Consider the following 24,109-nt stretch of genomic DNA (forward strand, 5'->3'; position numbering starts at 1 on the left):
AAAGTGAAGGTAGTATACTCTGGGAGATGAGAGGGAGATATTATTGTCTTGGGATCCCATATTTGAATATATGGCATAAACATGATTGTTTGTTTTTAATCTGACTGCAGAGGTTGCACCATTCACCAAGCTGTCCACCCTGTCATGGTGCACCTGCAGAGAAAGAAGAGCCCTTTTTTTTTCCAGCACAAAGACACCGTCATCAAAACAGAGGCCAGTGACTAACCTCTTCTAGCTGTATAGTCCAATTTCAGATCTGCTGGCACTCACTCTAGCCTTTTATTTATAATATTTCCTCTGGCCTCTTATTTCTATTATTTTGCTCAAAGCAAAAGCATGCCTATGACTTTAATTCTCTTTCTAAATATTGCTTTACATTCTGGTTTTATACGTCCAACTGTCAACTGACTACTAAATTATAAGTTTCCTGAGGAAAGAGACAAAACATTTTGCAAACACACATTCACACATTCTATTTATATATGCATACACATAGATACATGTAACATTGAGCAAAGTGACTGGAATATACTAAGTTCTCAGAAAATATTTGATGAATTAAGTATTTCAGTATTTAAAAATAATATACAAACATTACTTGAGGTCAGGAGTTTCAGACCTGCTTGGTCAACATGGCGAACCCCTGTTTATACAAAAACACAAAAATTAGCTGTAATCACAGCTGCTTTGGTGGGTGAGAACATGTCCAAGTGAATACTGTCAGAAGTGCCTAGAATCAACATCTCTAATTCTTCTCCTCAATTTCTGATTGTTCTGTAATTGCCTTCACCCTTGATTACTATCTATCAACAACACAAAAAGTGAGAACACTATTTTAATAATTCCTGCATTATAATCCTTGTATCTATTTCTTCCTTCCCATTTCCTCTGTTACTTCCCCGGCTCTGGCCCTATCTGACTGTATCTGTAATGCCATTAGTGGGTCTTGGCTTCCTTTTCTATTAGAGTCCAACAAAAACATCAATGCACGTGGTATCGAAATGCAAAATCAATCTTCGTAAAGAACCACTGTGATCACATCACTTCCCTGGGAATGGTATTCAAGAGCTTCATTTTCTTTACAACATTAGTCTCAGTTTTTTCAGTCTCATACTCAGGATCCTGGATTATCTAATGCAAAGATCCAGGTCTATTTGAAGGACTTTCAGACACAGCTCAGTATTTCAACTGAGGCCAATGGAAGTTCAGTTTCACACACTGTTATCCCTTCATTGTTACCACGTTTTTCTAAACTATTTCCTAACATCTTTTATTGCCAAAATTGATAAATACCACTCACCACTTAGTGAATGAATGAATGAATGAATGGAGAAGCAATTGTGCAAACATTTGTTTAATCCCCCTTTCTCTTCACCTCTACCAGTGTTGGATTATGAGACTGGATATGTCATGAGAGTTTATGGATTCAGGCCCTGGCCTTACCAGTTTGGTCAAATAAAGCCTTGTACAAGTCACTTAATCTTTTCACATTGCAGTAGTTTTCTGTCTCAAATGGATATTAGAATAGCATCCCTGGTAATGCTGTTGGAAATATTAAGTAATGTTGAGCACCTAGACTCTAGAATATATTAAAACTGTTAGCGAATGTCAGTCATTGCAATTTGGCTATCCCTCCCTGATCACCATCCTCCTTCTATTACATACTCTTGTATCCATTGACATATGTCAATATTTTAGTCAAATGTTAGGCAATGGATCCAACATCGAAGTTCAGCTCAGAATTTTTTGATGTGTGTAATGGCAAGGAACTGGTGGCATGATCTAGGAGTCAGATAGGTACAAACTCTAGAGTCACTGAATGAACTTCAGCATATCAAACCTCCAGAAGTTATTCATCTTGCTTAACTGAAACTTTTTACTGTTTCTCCAACCTCTTACCATTTCTCCCATTCTCTAGCCCCTGGCAATCACCATTCTACTCTCTGTTTCTATGAGTTTCAATGTTTTAGAATTCCATATATAAGTTACAACATGCAGTACATCTTTATATTGTGGCTATCCTGGCTATTGTGAGTAATGCTGCAATGTAATCAGTATCTTGAAGAGCTATTACCTCTTGATTAACTGATAATGGAAGCCTATCTTCTCATTTTCCAAGACTAAATCTTCTATCTCTAAACGACATGACTTTTCCTTTTGTATTCTCCAATGTTTTCTTTATCAGATAGCTCTTTCCTTCCCTTTTCTTCTTCTTTGGAAATTTAGTCTTTCTTCTCAGTCTTATTACTGTGAATTATAAAGATCCCTTAAATACTGTCTTCTCAGGAAACATACTCTACTTTTGTTCCTTATTACTGTGTTTTAATAGGTTATTACTAATTTCAGGCCCAACATATTTATTTCTGAGAATTTGGTCTCCTAGCATGCATGGTTCATAGACATAAACTGTGCTCTTTTTCCACGTATGAAGCTGCGATGTTGCTAAACTTATTCCCAGGAATCCGAAGAGTTTGATTTTTGTAAACTCTCTTTAAAAGTGCTAGCATGAATATTATTCCAGAGTAGTGTTGAAAACCCTCTCCTAGATATTTTCTATTAACAGACAGAATCAAATTCTATCATTTAAGACACTCTTGTTTATCATAAGAAATTGCTGCTCTGGTTCTAAGTTTCACGTAGTGAACTTAGGATGAAAGGCATGTGTATGTAGTTTAGAATGACAGAGGGGTGTGAATGTCAGTCCCACTTTTCTCAGGAGGTGCACATGGTCAACAGGTTCTGCAGATAAAAATGAGGTTAGCAACCCAACTCTCCACTCCAGTTTATTCATCCAGTTTTTGGGGAGGTGTGGCTGTGATTATCAGTGGAGGAGTAACTTGGCAGCAAGGCTTCCTGACCTCTAGTCATTGCAGACTTGGCATGCGGACCATGCTTATGGTATTTTGTGACATCGAAGGTGGAATATTGGTGGTTGTCTTTGGTCTTCTCTTTTCTCTGCCTTTCCAATGATTTTATAAAATCATTGGATTATAAAATCCAATGATTTTATAATCATTTTTTCTCTAACAAATCATTTTCTGCTTGATTTCTTCATCAATCTCTGTCTGGTAAAAGTCTCAAATACTAAAAGAATTGTAACATAAGTAACTGAATTTCCTAGATGCAGTAACACTGTTATCTGCAGTATCACCATAATTGCTTGAACCTCAAGGATTCTATGCTGAGATAGGTTCTATCTATGTCTGTTTTTGAGTGGCTACCTTAAATCTATAAGGTTTTATAAACATTTTTTTTTGTTTCAATTGTGCTGTGGTTTGAATGTTGGTTTCCCTCCAAATTTTATGTTAAATATATTATTAAGAGGTGGGGGTCTTATGGGATGTGTTAAGTCATGAGGCCTTCACTATCATGAATAAAATTAGTGCCCTCATAAAAGAGACTGAATGAAATGTTTGCCCTTTCACCATGTAAAGACACACAGAAGGCACCATCTATAACAAAACAATTTGTTTTTTGGACTACCCACCAAAAAACAAATATGATGGTGCCTCTATCTTGAATTTCCCAGCCTCTAGAACTGAGAGTAATAGATCTATGTTGCTAATATATTACAGAGTCTAATATATTTTGCTATAGCATCCAGAACAGAGCAAGAAAAATTGCCAGCTTAATCTAGTATTATAGAAAACCTGCAACACATCTGAAATGCTGTGAATTCCTTCTCATTTCACTTCTCACCTAGTGTTTTCCAACTGTCAAATCCAAATTATTATTTAGATTTTTTCACAGTAATTGACCAATTATATTTACATTTATCCTTCAAAGTAGATTCACTATCTCCCTGAATAATTTTTTTGTTGTTGTTCTTATGTTTTTAAGTCTATGGATTAAACTGAAGTAGTCCGGAGATCTGACCTTGATTTTCCAATTTCTACCTCTAATATTCTCCACAGAAGTGTCAATTCACTCCCAAGGTGTCAATGGAAATTATTTCTTCCAAATATGAGTATGTCTTCAATCTTCTCACAAGTCATGGACACCTAGATTCACTTATGTTTTAGTACTGGGCATTTCAACAGCGGCTCATAAGCAAATAAAATACAACACAATGACCCCATCAAACATTCAATTTAAATCTACTATGAGCCAGAAAACAGATTTGAATAGTGAACATGACTTTAACATGTTTGATTTTAAATTTATATATTTTAGATATTTGGACAAATTTGGAAATTGGCAGTTGTGTTACATTTTATGCTATGGTGAAATCTCTCTAGAACAACACCAAGATAATTTTCTAAGGTATATGAATCATGTTGCTTTATGACTAATAATCTCCAAATTTCCCTCGTTGCATACCAGACAGAATGTAAACATGATGAATGTTTTTAAGATCTATAATTTAACTTTTCTCTACTTATCTATTCTCATTACCTATCACTGGTCTCCTAACACTATATACCCTTCCAGTCTCCCATTAAATGCCTTCCTCATTAACAGTCTCCCTCCTTTAAGAGCACAGTGCCTTTGTACACGTGTTACCTTGATGATTATTTGAGTCTTTCCCCTGCTTCTCTGGACTTGTTTCTACTCACTCTTTCAGACTCAATTCGAAAGTGGACGCCTGTTGAAGAACTCATTTAACACCTTTTCCAAGAACTCTAATCAGAATTCATTTTTTTTCCCTCAAACTTTTGATTTACCCTTCTATAGCAACCTTATCTTTTGAACTCTAACTTAGGTAAAAGACCAGATGCCATATATTTTTTAACTTCAGATTCCCAAGTTAGAGAACAGTGTCTGGCACCTACTAGAAATTCACTGTATTTTTTGAGTGAGTGAATTAAAAAATGATTAGGAATTGATACAAGCATGGAGTCTCTAAAAATAATGTCAAGTTATCCTGATTTCCCTTTTTTTCATAGCAATATGAGAATGAGAAAATCAATATTATGTTTTGAATAGTTTCAGAATATCACTGTTTGATTAATCAGTTCTGAAAAAAAAAAATCAAGATGTAGACTTTTCCAGACTTTACCTAGCATTATATTTAGGTAAAGAAAGCATGATATCAAATGAACTAATTTCAATATGCTTTCAAGTGTTATGAAGCAAGAGTCTGGCTAAGATATAATATAGGTACACAGTCCAGTAGATCGGCCATAATTCCATATCTTTAGAATTCTGTTCAATTGATCCAGTTTAACCTGTTAGAAGATCTCTGTTCTCAAGGATGACTTATACAGGCTTATCCTGACTGTGGTGAAACTACAGATGAGTGTTTCATGATACTGTACTTGTGCCTTAAATCAATCCTGAAAAAAGAGCTAAAATACTGAATTTGACAGGGTTTCAGAAGGTTAAAAAATGAGTCAAAACTGACAAGATGAGATTTAGTAGGGGTAAGTATAGAGTACTGAACTAAGGTTAAAAAATCAATTGTGAAGCCCAGTATCAGAGGTCTCCCTTAATAGCAGTTTGTGTAAAAAATTGGTGGGACAAGCTCCTAAATGAAAAAAAAAATGGTAAAAATAAAATGAAATTTATATGATTTAATAGAAACGTAATGTTTAGAATAAGTAAGGCCATTTTCTCATTTTACTAAGCCTTGGTCCATGATGTCTAGATTTACATATAATAACTAAAGAGGCATCAAGATACTGACTTCTACCCAAAAGAAAAGTGACCAATATGAACTGTAGTTTGGCCATAATAATACTCACCTAATACTTGTTGAGTACTTGCCAAGTGCTGGGTGTATGAATGAATGAACTCAGTTGGTTGTTACAGTACTGTTATCAGGTAAATCTTGGAATGACTTCACAGAAACTCTAAGAGGGCTGAGGCTGTCATTCCCCAGGTTCTGCACATATTCCCTGATGACAGCTTACAGCCAAGTCCCTCCCACAAAATTCCCCAGGAGAAGGTGGCTATATCAGAAAGATGCATCAATTCATGAAGCAAAAGTGGGATTATTTTATTTGGGATTAAGCTTTAATGTAAAAAGTTTAACAGTCAAAACTTAAATATCACAATGGTGAAATGAATTAAAAAATTAAAAATATATAAATGGAATCACTTGATAATATTTAAAATGTAGGTAATGATCTTTCAAGAAAAGAAATAATCAATATGCATCCAAATATACAGAATGCCTTGTCAGATAATCATCTTTTGGAAGTAGAAAATCGTAAGGGAAAAATAAAACTATATAATCAAACTTTTATTTAGCCTTATGTGCTAAATAAAAATTTGATTATATAGTTTTATTTTTCCCTTAATTTGATCCACGATACCTAGTTCAATCCAAACAGAGAATGTTTCCTACTAGGAAGCAGGATCATCATCTAGGAGGTACATTTTAAAAACCAACTTATGGTGAATTATTAAAATATATATGTATCTCTCTAATATTTCTAGTTAACATTTTGATTAAAAGTTATGAAAACAAAATTATCAAGCACATATGTGAAATAATTTATATTTCTATAACAACATGGAAAGATTACTTCTTTCCCAATTTTCTAAAAACAGAGGAGATAGGTAAAAGAAGACTGCATCAACTCTTGCTCATGAAGAAGAAGTCAGGGTTTAATGGAAAGGCCTTGCTTTGTGTTAACTGACTTAAACCAAACACATATTCTTATTTTATTTCCATTTAAAAACTGTTTTATTTTTATTTTATTTTTATAGATTTAGGGGATTTTGTTACAAGCGCATATTATGAACTGGTAAAGTTTGCATTTTTAGTGTATCCATCTCCAGAATATTGAAGATTGTAACCCAACAAGTAATGTTTCAACCTTCCTTTCTCTCTAAGCCTCCCACCTTTTGGAGTCTCCAGTGTCTATTTTTCCACATGGGTACACATTGTTTAGTTCTCACTTACAAGTGAGAACATGGCTATTTGAATTTCTCTTTTTGAGTTATTTCCCTTAAGTGAATGGCCTCTAACAGCCTCCTTGGGTTGCTGTTTCTGTCTTGGCATACGTGTGCTCTTTTTACCCTGCCTGGATCCCAACACTCAACATTGGACTGGTGCAACACTCCCAACACTCCCTCCACTCCATTCACTCTGCTCAGGCTTTGACACCCCCGTGCCAGGCTTCTGCACTATACCTTCTCCCACACAGGTGCCTACCTTGTTCCGATATAAGGCTTAATCATTAAAAAGGCAAAATGTAAGGAAGGAAGAAGGAAGGACAAATGGGAGGAAAAAAGGAAAGAAAGATTTTTGAATGCTGAAAAAGTAAATTTTTCCTATAATACTACTAAATGTGTACAAAATTTTCACACTAACTTTTGGCTCTTAATTTATTCCCTTTGGAAGTAAGGTATTCTGTTACACTGTAGAATACCATATGCCAAAAGGCCAATGAAATATTGAAATGTGATATCTGCATATATTTGAAAATATTTATGTATTTTTAATATAATATTTCTCTTATATCTTATTTAAAATCCCAGTACTACAGTAATATTTCAGTGTTTGGATTCTGCAGGATAGAGTAAGTTTTCTACCAAATATTAGTATTACATAGGAGTCCCATGAAATAAATATTATATATAAATGGTGATGTTTAAATGTGTGTTTCCCATCTAAGGCTGAGTGTCTGAATCATTTTTATTTCTTCATTACAATCTCAATTGAATCTCACTTTTTCTAAAACAAATTCTTAGCCTGAAATTATATAAAACTTGTAATATTAGGAGAATTTCAGGAAAGTATTAAAAAGCTTTCCAATATTTTCTAACTCAGCTTAAAAGAAAAAAATTTAATTTTTGTTAAGGTTGGACAGAAGAAAACTCACTAATTTAATATATTCATTAGAAGGACAAGAATTAAATATATTTGTCAATGAACAATATTGTAGTAAGTATCGTGAAGATGAAGGTACATGCACATTAAGTACTACCTGTGAATTTCATGGAATTATTTAATCCTAATCAACATAATATTTTAAATACTGAATATTAATACACCCCCTAAAAATTGTGATAGAAAAACACATCGTTCATAAAAAGGCAACATATAATATTGGATAAATATTAATATTTATATATGTATATTGGTCATATATTTAAATATTTATAAAAATATATATTAAAGAAAGGTTCCATAATTTACTAAGGCTTAAATTAATTGGAGTAGTGAATGCTTCTTATTACTACAGTTGATTCTTCAATTTATTATCAACGCATTTTGGTGAGACTTAGCATACTTCTTTTCTTATAATTTAATTTGCTTGTAAAACAGTGTCTCCATATTTCTAAACTCACTCTTATCTTGATTTTTTTCTCTCCCTGCCTTATTTTGTCAATTCCTTCAATGTAATCTCTTTTCTTCCTTCTCTATCAATTCAGTAAAACTTGAATTGGAGAAAAATAGGTTTCCTAAGTTACACAATAATTTGACATTATTAGCTTAAAAATTTCCCTTTGTGACCTTTATGATTAATGGCATTAATATTTATAATATGTCTACATAGCAGTAAAAATGAACATCTTTCTGAACTTAATATAAAATTAAAGTTACAGATAAATTTTCTACCTAAAAAGGTTTTAAAATTTCTTCACAGAAGCTTTTTAGTCTGTTAAAATATAATATTACAATAATTTTCTGACATTACCAAGTCTTAGAAGACTGTAAATCACATTTTTCCATGTGAGCTATATAAACTATTTTTTAAAATGTATTTTAGGATTCCTAATCAGTCTTACAAAACATAATGGCAAATTTTATAAATAAGTAAATAAATAATATCTGGATTTCTGGTTTGTATGAATTTTTTTACTCTATATGTTATTATTTCCATATCTTTAGGCTATAGAAGTAATATTGTACATATACAATATAAAATATTTTCAAATATTCTAGTTTATATATTATGTATATACAATATAAAATATTTTCAGCAAATTTATGTAACATTCTATTTTCCTTCAGAATTAAGACAGCTATTTGTACTTTCAAGTCTAAACATTTAAAATAAATTAATTATAGTTCATTTTCTCTCAGGGTGTTTTGATTTTTAAATTTTTTGACAGGATTCTGTCTTTACTTGAAATACAATTTGATTTTTTTTTGAAATTGAAATAGTTTATTTCTAGATTTTCTGCTGTGTGCATGTGTGTGGGCACACACGTGCACACTTGTCCTTGGTTAAAACATACATTCCCAATTTCTTTCACAAATATCTAACTTTTAACATTGGAGGGATTAGAATCAGCGTTTGAAGTCAATCCTGATGAGCAAATACATTCTAAGAGCTCTTTATACAGCAGATACAATGGTTTCAAGTTTTAAATGTGGTTCATTCTTTAAAAAAATAATCTGTATTGTTACTTATAAAAATGTAAAATATATTCTCTTCCAACATTTAAAATAACATTATAACCACTTTTTAGAAGTTCATATTTTTGTTACAGACATGCTGAAGTTCAAGGTTTTGAAAATAATTTTACAAATGCAAAATTGTTTTACATATTTATGGGGACAAGTGACAATCTGATATAAGCTTACAATATGTAATGATCAAATCTGAGTAACTGGCGTGTGTGTATGTTCACACATTTGTCATTTCTTTGCATTGGAAACATTCCAAATGTATTCTTCTATTTTGAAATATACAATAACTTATTGTTAACTGTTATAGCCCTAATGTACTACTGAACAGTATATTTTATTCTTTGTGATCAACTGTAGCTTTGTGCTCCTTGAGTAACCTCTCTTTATACCCTCCTTCCCAATACACTTCCAAGTCTCTGGTAACCAAGGTCTACCTAATACCTCCAAGAGATCCATTGTTTTAGCTCCCAAATATAAGTGAGACTACATTATCAACTTAAATTTTCATTTGCTTTCAGAAATATTGTGTGAGAACTCAAAAATTATTGTGCTATGCTTACCAGCCAAAGCAAGAATATATTCCTGAAATCTTGTTCCTATACGATTAGTGGCTGTGCAATTATAGTGTCCAAAGTCATTGTCAGATGTAGGTGCAATCTGAAATAATAACAATAACAAATTACAATTCTAAAACATCACAGAAGTTTTAATATAAACCCTAGTATGCCTACTACTTTCACATGTTTAATTTCTTACCCCACAACTCCTTACCATATATTTTTAATTTTCTTTATTAAGTAAGCATTACTAAAAATATAAATCCTTTTATGATATATCCATGAACCTATAACATCCATAGGGCTAGGCAAATCAGGATTTATCTATTAATTCATTACATAACCAAATGGCACCACTTTGATGTGTCTATTACATAGCAAAACCATTAGATCTACATATATGTAAAGCTCAGCTAGTACACAGCTTGAAATATATATATGTATATATACTCACATATATATACACATACACACACACACAGAGACACACACACACACATATATATATATATAGTTTGCAATCAATGTAAGTCTATACTTGAAAATAGGAAGCCTGTAATAAAAGCATTATTGACCGTTTTCTATGTTTTGGTCTCAGATCAGTTTAAAGTTCAAGAAAGACTCCAAATATGTTCTATTTATCTCCCTTTTTTGAGTTTATTGAACATATAATACAAACATCTCAAAATAATAAGTGCTATTTATGACAAACCCACAGCGAATATCGAGCTGAATGGGCAAAAGCTGGAAGCGTTCCCTCTGAAAACAGGCACAAGACAAGGAAGCCCTCTCTCACCATTCCTATTCAACATAGTATTGGAAGTTCTGGCCAGGGCAATCAGGCAAGAAAAATAAATAAAGCGTATTCAAGTAGGACGAGAGGAAGTCAAATTGTCTCTGTTTGCAAATGACATGACTATATATTTAGGAAACTCCATTGTCTCAGCCCAAAATCTCCTGAAGCTCATAAGCAACACCAGCAAAGTCACAGTAGATACAAAATCAATGTGCAAAAATCACAAGCATTCCTATATAACAATAATAGACAGAGCCAAATCATTAGTGAACTCCCACTCACAATTGCTACAAAGAGAATAAAATACCTATGAATATAACTTACAAGAGATATGAAGAACCTCTTCAAGAAGAGCTACAAACCACTGATCAAGGCAATAAGAGAGGACACAAACAAATGGAAAAGCATTCCATGCTTACAGATAGGAAGAATCAATATAATGAAAATGGCCATACTGCCCAAAGTAATTTATACATTCAATGCTATCCCCATCAAGCTATCATTGACTTTCTTCACAGGGTTAGAAAAAAACTACTTTAAATTTCATATGGAACCAAAAAAGAGCCCATATAGCCAAGACAACCCCAAGCAAAAAGAACATTCTTAACGAAATCTTTCCAGGAACGTATTGTGCAAGAAAATGTTGTTCTTAGGCAACAATCCTCATAGACAGGCACTTTTCTTGCTATCTAATAACAGTATCTTGCCTCCATTTCTATTCAGTTCCTATCATTCTTTTTCATTCTAGGTAGAAAATAGCTGACCTCTATCCTTACACATTTAAAATCCATAATTAAGTTAACCTTCGGGGATTCTATTGGTGAACACTGACACAAACCCTGTAATTCTAATGTACAGAAATTCTATCAATTTAGATAAGAGATTTGATGGTAGTAATAGATATAATTTTCAATCTCAGTAACTATTATTAAGAAAGAATATGCTTACAAGAGTTGCTGTTAATTTCAACTCTATCCCAAAAGAGGGAAAAATGATTTTGTGGTAATGGGAGGCTATTAACTAAGAGTGCAATTTTGAGGTCCATTGAAGATGATAATTCTGAAAGAGTACAGAAAAGCTGTGTCATTCATTTTCAGTCAGCTGTCCATCTAGAGACAGATCATAGGATTAAAACTTAGAATTTTTAACAGCTCTTATATAATTACTGCAAAGTGATTCAAATGTTCATTTTTCTCATGTGTAGCTTTTAATAAGCAAGGCTAATTTAACTCTAAAATAATTATTCTAATGAAAAGATATAACAAAATATCTGATTCTACAGGCATATGAAAAAGTTATTTGCAAATTCAACAGAGAAGAATGTGTTTACTGAATCAATACAATAACGAGAAAGATAGCCACAACAAAGAGATGTAATTATTGCACAGCTCCTTAAGATTAATAATTTAAATAGAGACATTTTCATTGGAACAATTTCTTAAAAGCTCAATTCATTTTTGTTGTTTTTGTCTCTGAGAGTTCAGCTATCAACAGATAAAAGTCCATCTTTAATAAGCAATCCTTTTACCATGCTGTATGCTTAATAAACAAAGAAAACAGCTCTTATGGCATAGATTAAACAACACACACACACACACACACACACACACACACACACACACACACACAGCTCTAGATATAATCTGGCCTAATCATGTACCCTGAAGCTGATTTAATGTATTCTAGGAAGGCAGTATAAAATTGTCCAATAGTGGTTTTACACTTAAATGCAGCACAACAAAATGTTATAAAGTTTTATGAAAATATAAGATAACAAGGTTATATTATAAAGATCAGAAAGTAAAAATATTTAAATGTTTAAAATGTGCAAAGCATTGAAAATATTAATTCAGAAAGTACTGGAAACATCTACTGATATAACTGTTTCTTCATAAATACAGGCATACCTGTTTTATTGTGTTTTACTTTATCATGCTTGAAAGATAGTGCATTTTTTTTTTTCAAATTGAAAGTTTGTGGCAATTCTGCATTAAGCAATCTATCGGCACCATATTTTCAAGAGCAGGTGCTCACATCCTGTCTCTGTGACTTTTTGGTATAATTCTCTCAGTATTTCAAACTTTGCATTATCATTAAATTTGATATGGTGATCTGTGATCAGTAATTTTTGATGTTACTATTATAACTGTTTTGGGTAACCACAAACTGTGCCCCTAAGACGGTGAACCTCATCGATAAGTGTTTGTTCTGATGGCACGCCTGACTGGCCATAACCCCATCTCTCTCCCTTCTCTTAGGCTTCCATATTCTGTGAGACAAATAATATTAAAATTAGGCCAAATCATAATTCTACAATGGCCTCTAAGTGTTCAGATTAAAGAAAGAGTCACTCTCTTACATTAAATCAAAAGCCAAAAATGATTAAGCTTAGTGAGGAAGGTAAAAGCAAGATAGGCTAAAACAGAAGCCTATTGCAACAAACAATCAAGTGGTAAATGTGAAGAGATAGTTCCTGAAAAAAAATCAAAAGTACTGGCTAGTGGACACACAAATGATAAGAAAGCAAAAAAGTCTTACTGATGTTATGGAGAAATATTTGATTGGTCTGGATAGAAGAGAAAGCCAACCACAATACTCCTTAAGCCAAAGCCTAAGCCAGACAAAGACATAACACTCCTCAGTTCTATGAAGGCTGACAGAGGTGAGGAAGCTGCAGAAGAAGAGTTTGATGCTAGCAGGGGTTAGTTCAGGAGGCTTAAGGGAAGATGCCATGTTTGTAACATAAAAATACAAGGTGAAGCAGCAAGGGCTGATGTAGAAGCTTCAGCATGTTATCCAGAAGATCTAGCTAAGATCGTTGATGAAAGCGACTACACTAAAAAATAGAATTTAAAATAGATGAAACAGTTTTCTATTGCAAGAAGATGCCATCTAGACTTTCATAGCTAGAAAGGAGATGTAAAGGGCAGGCTTCAAATGTCAAAGGAACTGTTGAATCTCTTGTTAGGGGCTAATACAGCTAGTAACATAAGTTCAAGCCATTGCTCATTTATCATTAAAAAATCCTAGAGTCTTTAAAAATTATGCTGAATCAACTCTGCCTGTGTTCTATCCATGGGGAAACAAAGCCTGGTTAACAGGACATCTGTTTACAGCACAGTTTATTGAATATTTTAGGTCCACTGTTGAGATATAGTGCTGAGAAGAAAAAAAAAATCCCTACAAACTAGTCATGCTCATGGACAATGTACCTAGTCACCCAAGAATGGATTGACTCCATTTTTGAAAGATGTTCTGCTATAGGTAAATGCTAACAGCATCACCTGCTACACAGAGATCTTTCATGAAAGGAAGTGTTAAATTAACAAAGTATTTCACTGTTGCCTTATTTTAATAAATTGTCACAGCAAACCCAACCTTCAGCAATCAACATTCTGATCAGAAAGCAGCCATCAATATCGTGACATGACTCTCCACCAGAAAAAAAAGTTACTACTTGCTTAAAGCTTAAATTATTACCAGCACTTTTTAGTAATTAAGTATTTTTCAATTAAGTACATAGATTTTTTATGCATAATTCTTTTGCACACTTAATAGACTATAGTGCCAACATAACGTTTATATGTACTGGAAAACCAAAAATCTGTGCAACTGGTTTTAAATTGATATTAAATTTATTGGCGTGCTCTTGGAACTAAACCTGCAATATCTCCAAGGTATATCTGTATATAGCTAAAAATATTCATATTAATTCATGATGCTAGGCTTGGGCAGAGTATAGTGAACTAATAAACATACTTTTGAATATCTAAATGTAAGCTGAGTATATAATATTAATGAAGAGGCTTGGTAGTCTTTTTCATAAACCTAAAATTACTGATTTCTTCTGTGTATTCCATGATAAGAAAATCATGGACCTAACAGACAGCATCCCTATTTAGGGCATCAAACAATGATACAGACATGCAAAATACAATATTATTCCAACAAACCTATTAGAAAATTACTTCTTCTTTCAACGTTTGCCCACATATTGAAAAGCTTTGTAATTTCCTCAGGATGTGGTCAGTTAAAAAAATTAAGTTTTGAAGGTCTTGACCTTTACAGATGCATTTATTGGCAATAACTTAAATAATTTATTTAAAATGTGGTTATAGTTTGAAATCCATAATTTTAAATGTTTGAATATATATACTTAAAGAAAAAGAAAAACTTTAAAACTCAATATAATAAATTTATTACTGACAACTTTTAAGTGTGAACTTAATGTTTTCTATATTTTATATTCTTAAGAATTAGCACAAATGTGAGTTTTATAATAATTATTAAAGAAAAGTAACTGTCTCAAGCATCTGTATACTAATAAGTAAATATTAGTTATTGCTAATTGTTGCTTTCTCTTTATGTTATTGTTATTCTGTTATGCTGTGTTTTCAAGTTGTGTCAGTCACATACGTATAGTTTTCAATCAGAATTTAAATTTAATTTGGGAGAGTATACAAAAAACATGTCTGTTCAAGTTAGTGGTTTAGCTAGTAGATCACCTGGCTGTGTGTCAAGTAAACAGAAGTTGCTTTTTTTTTTTATTTATTTTTAATTTTGGAGTGCAGAGCGACATCTTTAAGGAGAAGTTTAAATAGCATAAACTATATACTATGTCGTATGTATAAAATGTTCCTTCACATTAAATATGTGGAGTTATGAGTTGGCTGAGGAACAAAAACATGTTAAGATGAAGTAAAGCAGAAATTACACATTAGTCTGTCATTTACTCATAAACTTCAATCTACCTATTATGGACTGAACTGCCTGCCTCACTCTGCCCATTCATATATTGAAAACCTGACTTCCAGTGTGAATGAATTTGGAGACAGGATCTTTAAGGAAGTCATTAAAGTTGAACGAGGTAGTAAGAGTGGGCCCTAATCCAATAGAACTGGTATCCTTTACCAGAGGAAGACCCCAGAACTGTGTGCCCACAGAAAAAGGGCATGTGAGGAGGCCACGTACAAGTTCAGGAAAGGGTCCTATACAGAAAGCAACCCTGCAGGCACTATGATATTGAATCTCCATCCTCAGAACTGAAAACATAAATCTCTGTTATTTTAACCGTCCTGTCTATGGTATTTATTACAGTATTCAAGGATATTACACACTACACAAAATAAGTTAAATCTAATCTGAGCTTTTATCTAAGGTAAAACACATAAAATTTAGGGTAAAACTGCCCAAGTTTTTATGAAATTGACATCCCTGTCAAGTCACAAATAGCTAGTTCTTCTAAAACAATTTCAAAAAAATGCAATTACATTAAAATAGATATAGACAAAGTGGTTCAATTACCAACTACTCAGCTATGCAAATGTTTGTGGTTGTGATGGCTAAATCATTCTTTCAATTTTTTTTTACATCTAAATGGCATGAATGAGGATTAATGCAGTACGGTATTACATGTTATTCTAAAACATGCATTTTATGCAGTTTATGTAAACTGAATTAGTGAATAAAATATAGCAACCTTTCAGCAAACAAAGGTGTGTAAAAAAGATTCCCAATTTTCCTAACAGCATCATAATTTGGAAAGGGTGATGATCGTTTTCATAGATTTTTATGTTTTGGAAATTGGTACACACACACAATCTGCAATTAATAAATAAGAGGCATTTTATTCAAACAGAATGTAAAGGTCAGTTGTTTGCCAATATAAAAATAATTAAACACAATCTTATGTTTAGTATAAAACAAAAGATACTGAACAAGTAAATTTCATTTCTTTAGGTAAATTTACACTTGCATTGTAAAAATCTAGCCAACAGATAGCATTTATACCTGCCAAACTGAAAAGAAAATACTATACCCTGTAGAATCAATGAAAGCATCAACATTGAAGAAAAATTTTAGCTCTCAATAACTATTAAATTACCAAATTTTCTTCCTAGATTTTTCCTAATATAATTGTTTTTATTCCCAAAAGTGCATTCATAGAAATAATCATCTTTGGTATATAGCCACATTTCTATATAAATGAATAGACATTCATCCACTCATCATTAATGAGCCATGATCCAATGGACCTTTAAGTAAATAATTACAAAATATATACACTATGATTTCTCTCTCCATATATATATGAAGATATTTCAATATATTCTGAAATAGTAGATAATTGCTAAAATAATACAATTTATTGATGTATACATGTGAACTTACCTCTAATATCATCTTTCTTCCTGTACTATATGTCTTTAAATTGGTTGTGTTTTTAGCAGGTAAGACTAATTTCTCTCTTTTCCAGTGAATTGATGCTGGTGGATTGGATTTCACATCACAACTTATATTGATAGGATTTCCTTCCCAAGAGTAATAAATTGTTTGGTTTGATATAAACTTGGGGGCATCTGTAATGCAATATAATAAAATAATTATAGACATTTTCTTTAAGTTAAATAATCATTTAAGTAGTATAAGCATTAGTAATTTTTACTTGAGTATAAAAATAAGCCATACAATTCTAAGTTCATGTATTTAATACAGGGCATCAGAATTCACAAAAATATATGTCAGTTGAATCCACTTATCACATAATTTTAATAGCATTAACATAGAAACACTCATAAATTGCCAGTTATTAAAATATAAGACAATCAGAGTTAAATTTGCTCTTACTAATCTGACAAAAAAAAATCTATTAAATATGTTTTTTTTTTTTTTTTTTGAGACGGAGTTTCGCTCCTGTTACCCAGGCTGGAGTGCAATGGCGCGATCTCGGCTCACCGCAACCTCCGCCTCCTGGGTTCAGGCAATTCTCCTGCCTCAGCCTCCTGAGTAGCTGGGATTACAGGCACGCACCCCCATGCCCAGCTAATTTTTTGTATTTTTAGTAGAGACGGGGTTTCACCATGTTGACCAGGATGGTCTCGATCTCTTGACCTCGTGATCCACCCGACTTGGCCTCCCAAAGTGCTGCGATTACAGGCTTGAGCCACCGCGCCCGGCCTAAATATGTTAATGACTATTTCTAAGTGTAGAAACTATTTCTGGAACAAACTAAAGTGAGCATATAGGATAAAATCTAATTTAAAAAATGGTTCTTGCCTCACTCTTTATTTTATTTAAGTCATATTCACTTTTTCTGCAAATTATTTTGAAGACTCTGTTATGAAATCTAAGTTGGAATGGCAACAAAGCAACTAAACATTTTCATCCCTAAAGTGTCTACATTTCCAATATTTATTAAACCACAGATGTGATAAATTAATCAACAATAATTAATTTGAAAAGTAATTAGTTCTTATTCCTATGACTCACTATCAGTTTTTTCAGGTCTCTATTCTAGATCTTTACCACAAAAGTTAAGAGAAAACAATGTGTAATTTTATTGAAAAAACCTAAATGTGAAGACACAAAAACATTGTTTTCACTCTTGCTCCACCCTGGGACTATGATCTAAATCAAATGCCAAATACTGTAACCTCTTTGAGTCTCAATTTCCTGTCTGCATAATTATTTGAGAGGATTTTAAAATTATTTTTACATAAAAGCATAATTCTCAAGTAAGCTGTAGCTAAAATGTTGCTCCTTTTTATACTGATTATTGTTGTTACCAACATTAACTACTTAAAAGTTAATATCTCAACAAAAATTATCAATTTACATCATTTAACTTTTAAACATTTTATTACCAAAAATCACTTAAAAATAATCAATATCCAGTTTTATTATATCTACAAATTATACACACACACACACACACACACACACACACACATATATCTCAGATATGTAACATAAGAACTATCTGTAGTACAAATGCAGAAGTAATCATTTAAAAATCCTTGTCCTATTTTGCTTTAATGTATGTTTTTAATGACAATCTCACATACAAATCTGAAATTCTTATGGAATCATTTCTATATATAGGCAAGTTTATACACTTTATTATATTTAATATTTTTAGTAACCTTGTAAGGAAGGTTATGGTTATCCCTGTTCTATGGATAAGGGAGCTGGATTAAGAGATGTCAAGCTCATTCTCACAGTAAGTTTTACGGATCAGATATAAATATGGGGCTATTTTAACCAACATCCAGTATATGCCCAATCAAACCCAGAAATAAAATTTTATAATTTTCAGTATTTGAAACATTTTGGTACTCTGATCCTATCATCTATTATTGAGGGGAATATAATTGAAACAATTCTTCAGGAAGACAAAGAGCCTTAAAACAGCTTTATAATCTTGATTCTGCAATCCAGTCTTTAAGTATCTATCTAGAGAAAATAATTAGAAATATTAAAGAAGTTTATATAAAGGACCTTCAATGCATTATTATTTTAATAACAAAAACTCAAAACAACTTAACATCCCATAAATGGTGGTACATTTTTGTACTTACGCGTGCTAAATATTACACAGACATATTTGCCTATGGCTTTCCACCAGCTTGGCATAGCCTTTCCCTTCAACTGGCTGAGTTCAAAACTAAGCTCCACACTTTCTAAACAGCCTTTCCACACTCTTCAGTTCTGGATTAGACGTCCTAAATTGTGCACCCACAGCATTCTATGTTCTCTCTCATCATGACCATTAGGCAATGGAAGTATCTATTCGATCATTTCTCTACCAAGTGATGTCCATTTGGGGGTTAGAATGAATCTCGGTCATAATTATTTACCTAATGGCTTATATGGTGTTTTTAAAACTGCAGATCGAATTGATTGGAAATTAAATAGTCAACTAAATTTTAATTCAACGGTTCAACTAAATTTAAAAAATATATTTTCAAAAAAGAAAGAGAGAAAAAAAAATCCTTTTTCAAAGCCAGGGACATAAAGAATCTAAGAACACACAACTGATTAAAGAAATAACTATAAGAGAAGCCAAATTTCTTGATATTCAAAGTCATAAACTAAGTTTATATCTATATCTTTAAAATTATTTACAACTCCTCAGATATGTAAGATATAATTTATTTAGCATTATACTATATTATGGTGAGGTTTAAGGAAAATATAATTACAAATAAACTCAATCCAATATGAAATGCATACATGCTAATGGAAACATTAATAGCTGACTCACAGTAACACTCTGTCCAAAATGTGGCATCTGTATATAGTGTATTATAATAGTGTAATTTAACTATAAACTGCGGGTAAGATTTGGTCTTTTCCATAACAGAAAGCAATTGTCACTAATTGCTTGCCTGATGATCTCAGTGTGAATTCTGCTCAAATTATCAATGCTGAATGCGATACTTGCTACAGGCAATACATACTATACTGAAAGCCACATTAAAATATATATTTGTGGTATCAGGCAAGAAAATATAACGCCAGTCTATAATAAAACAGCAACTAAAATTCTACACAGGATATGCTTTGTAAATATCAATACAGTAGCAAGGCAGCAATACGCACTGGTACAAGATTGGCATGTCAATGAAATTAACAACTTGGTATTGAGCCAATATATTATGACAGATGTGGCTCTTGCATAGCAACATTTGAAGGGGCTAAAGAATGTAGCCATATTTCATGTTGGTGTATCAAAAATAGTCATTCTCAAAATCAGGAAGACCTTTACAACATGAAAGTCTTCAAATGTACAGAGGAAATAAACATTGGTAGTTAAAAAAAAGCCCACAGGGCAAGGAGGAGAAAAGAATATAGCATAAGCAGAAGTGGAAAGATACTTTGGCCTATTCTATATTATTCCTTCACATATATATAAAAGAAAAAAAACTTAGGCAATAGGCATAAAAACATTTGACCTTGAAGTTGCATTTTTGTTATTTTGCCTAGGATTTGTGACCAATATACTATGCATGGGGAAAGTTAATTCCTGACTACATGAAATATAAAGTAATGAAAGCATCTCTTACAGAGTTATGTGTCCATCAAATCTTACCAAAGTCCAAACTAAAATAGTATTCTACAAATTATAATGAAAAGAAATGACTTTATTGGAAGAATTAATTTTTATCTGAGCAGAGTAGTAAAAAGTCAGATAAGTCCGAATAGTGACAAGATGGAAGTACGCCATTCACTAGAGGTGGAGAAAGAGATTTCCTTTCTGAAAGCTTCCAGTGCCTCTTTGATTAAACTATAGGCAGGTTCCTCTTAGCCCACTTTTCAACTAGGCCTTGACCATGGCACTGTCCCTGGCTTGCCATTAACAAAGAATACTGCTAAATCTGTTTATAAGAGTCCCCACACCCTTGATTTATGATCACTTTGCTATCTGATAAAATTCTTCATTTACCACCATTGTGGGCTAAGTGTTTGGCCTGCCATTAGCAAGGATCTTGTTAGGTCAGGTTACCATGAAAGTCACTGCCTCTGAAATTTACCAGGTCCCTCTTAGTAACTTTTCATCTACCGCCCTCTCTCACTGTACACATTGGTTGTACGTTCCTACCTGTCCTTGTATTTGTTATTGAGCTCAATTTCTGTCCCCTATTGCAATCGTCTTGAGCACTATTCTTTTAGTACTCATGACTACAGTCTTCCTTATAATTTTTAACCAGTTTTGGAATAATTTCTGTTTGACAAATTAGGGTAACCCAAGGAGATGTTTAAAAAGAAAACCTGATTCCCTTTCTTAAAGAGAGAATGAGAAAGACAGATCTGACACAGACGTGTCAGTATAAGTACTGGGTTATTTTTGGTAAATTTTGTATAATTGAAATATTAGTGTTAAAATAATAAGCTAAAATTAATTTAAAATTGTAAATGGGCAGATAAGTTATTCACTTGCTCCAATATCAGAAAGTCAAAGAAGAATCCCTATAGTTTAGAAATGTTAAAATGCTTTCCATTTTGAATTATAAGAAATATTGTTAAACTGGTATAGAAAATTTGTTAAGGCTATTATTTATAGACAAGATTTAAATTTCAAAGGTAAATATGAAAATTGTACTCTCTAGCACAGTTGTGATTAAGAAACTACAAATAAATGGATTCATAGAACTTTTGCTCTTGATCATAGCAAGTAAATTTTTGCATTAAGATCCATTTGCCTAAAATAATGGAAGATGCCATTTTCCACCTCAAGAAAGAATACCCAGATAGGCATATTTACCAATGTCTTCAAATATAATATTTGATTTTACAACACTTTTTAAATTATATTTTTATTTTAAAAATAATTTTACTACATAATTTTACATAAGGAATACGCATAGAGACTTTCCCAAAGTTGGGTTCAACAATCAACTTTCATTTAGGACATTTATGAAGAAATTAGGTTGTTATCTCTTTCCAAGCCTCTGTTGAACCATTAAGAGGTTAAAATACATTATACTGCTTTCATCATTGTTAATCCTAACATGTGCTTGGTAATAGGCATTTTGAGTGTGCCATTTTCATATTTGGACCTGACATTCACATTTTTGTTATGGAGAATTTTCAACCTCTAAATAAATGAATATTCTGGAACATAAAAACTAAATGAATTTTGTTATTAATTATATCATAAATAAATAATAACAAAAGTAGTAAACAGGGCTCCAAAATATTCTTCATATTCTAAAAATAGTAATTATAATACTAATATATTTGTTATACTGTACTTTCCTCAACAGCGTATTCTAATTTTGATGTTTTTCAGTCCCAGGAAAGTTGCAAGATTTTGGAAAGCCATATGTATGGCTTTACAAAATGTAAAATGCCTTGCTACATGTGGAGTCTCTTTAAATTTTTAAAAATGCAAATAAAATCGCTTACAGCTTTAATTTCAAATAACTATGTCTACTTTACTTTTGTAAAGCTGTATACTTTTGTAATGTGTGTAAACATATTTATATATGTTTATAAATATATGTATATATGAGTGAATATATACATTTATGTATACATGAGTAAATATGTACACACACATATGAATACATACATATTCAGTCTCATGTATACATACATACATATAAAGGCATATATTGTATATATAGAGATATATTGACATATATTGATATGTTGTACATACACATACATACCACACACACACACACACACAGGAAATGTACACTGTATTAGTCCGTTTTCACATTGCTGATTTGAAAAGACATTTGAAACTGGGTTATTTGTAAAGAAAAGAACGTTTAATAGATTCGCAGTTCCATGTGGCTGGGAAGGCCTCACAATCATGGCAGAAGGTGAAAGGCACATCTTCCCTGGCTGCAGACAAGAGAGAATGAGAGCCAAGCAAAAGGGGAAACACCTCATAAAACCATCAGATCTCCTGAGATGTAGTCACTGCCATGAAAACACTATGGGGCAGCTGTCCCATGATTCAATTATCTCCCACTGGGTCCCTCCCAAAACACATAGGCATTATGGGAGCTACAATTCAAGATGAGATTTGGGTGGGGTCACAGCCAAAACATATAATACACATATAAATACAATATACTGACATATATTGATATATTGTATACACACATATATTCATTCTAGAGTAAACACATATGACTGTCATCAGGGAAAATATGGGGTTATCTATTTCATTTGTTGAGAGACTTAATTATTTGAAATTAAAATTGAAAGAGGCTTTATTTCCATTTTTAAAAATTTTTAAGAGACTCCATATGTAGTAATACACTTGAAAGCCCAATAACAATGTTAATTAATTTATTATACAGAGGGCAGAATTCATCTTAAATTTGAACAGTATTGTGGTATCATATATTAAGCCTGATCCCTTAAATAATGACTTTACTTTTATTTAAAATTCTAAATTGAACTCATATTTTAATGATAGGGCTCATATATTCTATATTTTCACATATTTCAGTTCTGCAATAACTTGTTTAGAATTAATCATACTCCATAAAGTATAGTGAATAATTAATATTTATGTTTTGGTTCAACTTATTTTGATTTTGAACTACTATTTATCTATTTGTATATTTATTCCACCTTCACTTTCAAAAAGATGTTGAAGGAGTTTAACTTGTTCATGATATACTGCCATCATGCATTGCCTTGCCAAACAGAATGTTAAAACCCTCCAAATCAGAATGATAGATTTGATTGCACACTAATGAATCAAAATAATATCAAAATTTATGTCTATGACTATTAAGCCATTTAGCAGATGCTGGATACAACCATTTGGGTATAAAAATTTTTCTTCTCTGCATATTCACTGGCACATTGTGAGTTTATAGAGGTAAAAAATGGATGTCTTAACCTTAATCTTAAAGATTCTCTATCTGTAGCTCTGGGAGGGCAGCTGCTGTCCAAAATTATCACTGTGAGCTTATTTCATGCTAATCGCTGTTTAAATGCAAGGGATTCATGTCAACAGGAAACATTCTAGTGAATGAGGCAGATGCAAAAGTAAATAAATATGTTGTTATATAACTGCAACTTAGAAAGAGAAAGCTTCCCAGAAGAACATTAACTTAAATCTCTATTTTGTGAGCACTTAAAATGTGCCATGCATGGTGCTTCTCACAACTTGTCATAAGTCTTACAATAAGAATC

General features: G+C 32.2%; 1 protein-coding gene across 3 annotated transcripts in view; it reads right to left on the bottom strand.

Moving 5' to 3' along the window:
- NCAM2 (neural cell adhesion molecule 2) overlaps positions 1–24,109 on the bottom strand; it is a 540,885-nt gene that overhangs the window by 108,475 nt on the left and 408,301 nt on the right. For all 3 annotated transcript variants that reach the window (XM_032277132.1, XM_032277133.1, XM_032277134.1), the window contains exons 10-11: positions 16,835–17,022; positions 9,871–9,967 (exon numbers count right to left, since the gene is read on the bottom strand). In XM_032277132.1, coding sequence (XP_032133023.1) covers positions 9,871–9,967; positions 16,835–17,022 — 285 coding nt within the window. The remainder of the gene's footprint in view (positions 1–9,870; positions 9,968–16,834; positions 17,023–24,109) is intronic.

The sequence above is a fragment of the Sapajus apella genome, unplaced genomic scaffold, assembly GCF_009761245.1.
Source record: "Sapajus apella isolate SASKATOON/1434 unplaced genomic scaffold, GSC_monkey_1.0 scaffold8, whole genome shotgun sequence".
Taxonomy (NCBI): domain Eukaryota; kingdom Metazoa; phylum Chordata; class Mammalia; order Primates; family Cebidae; genus Sapajus; species Sapajus apella.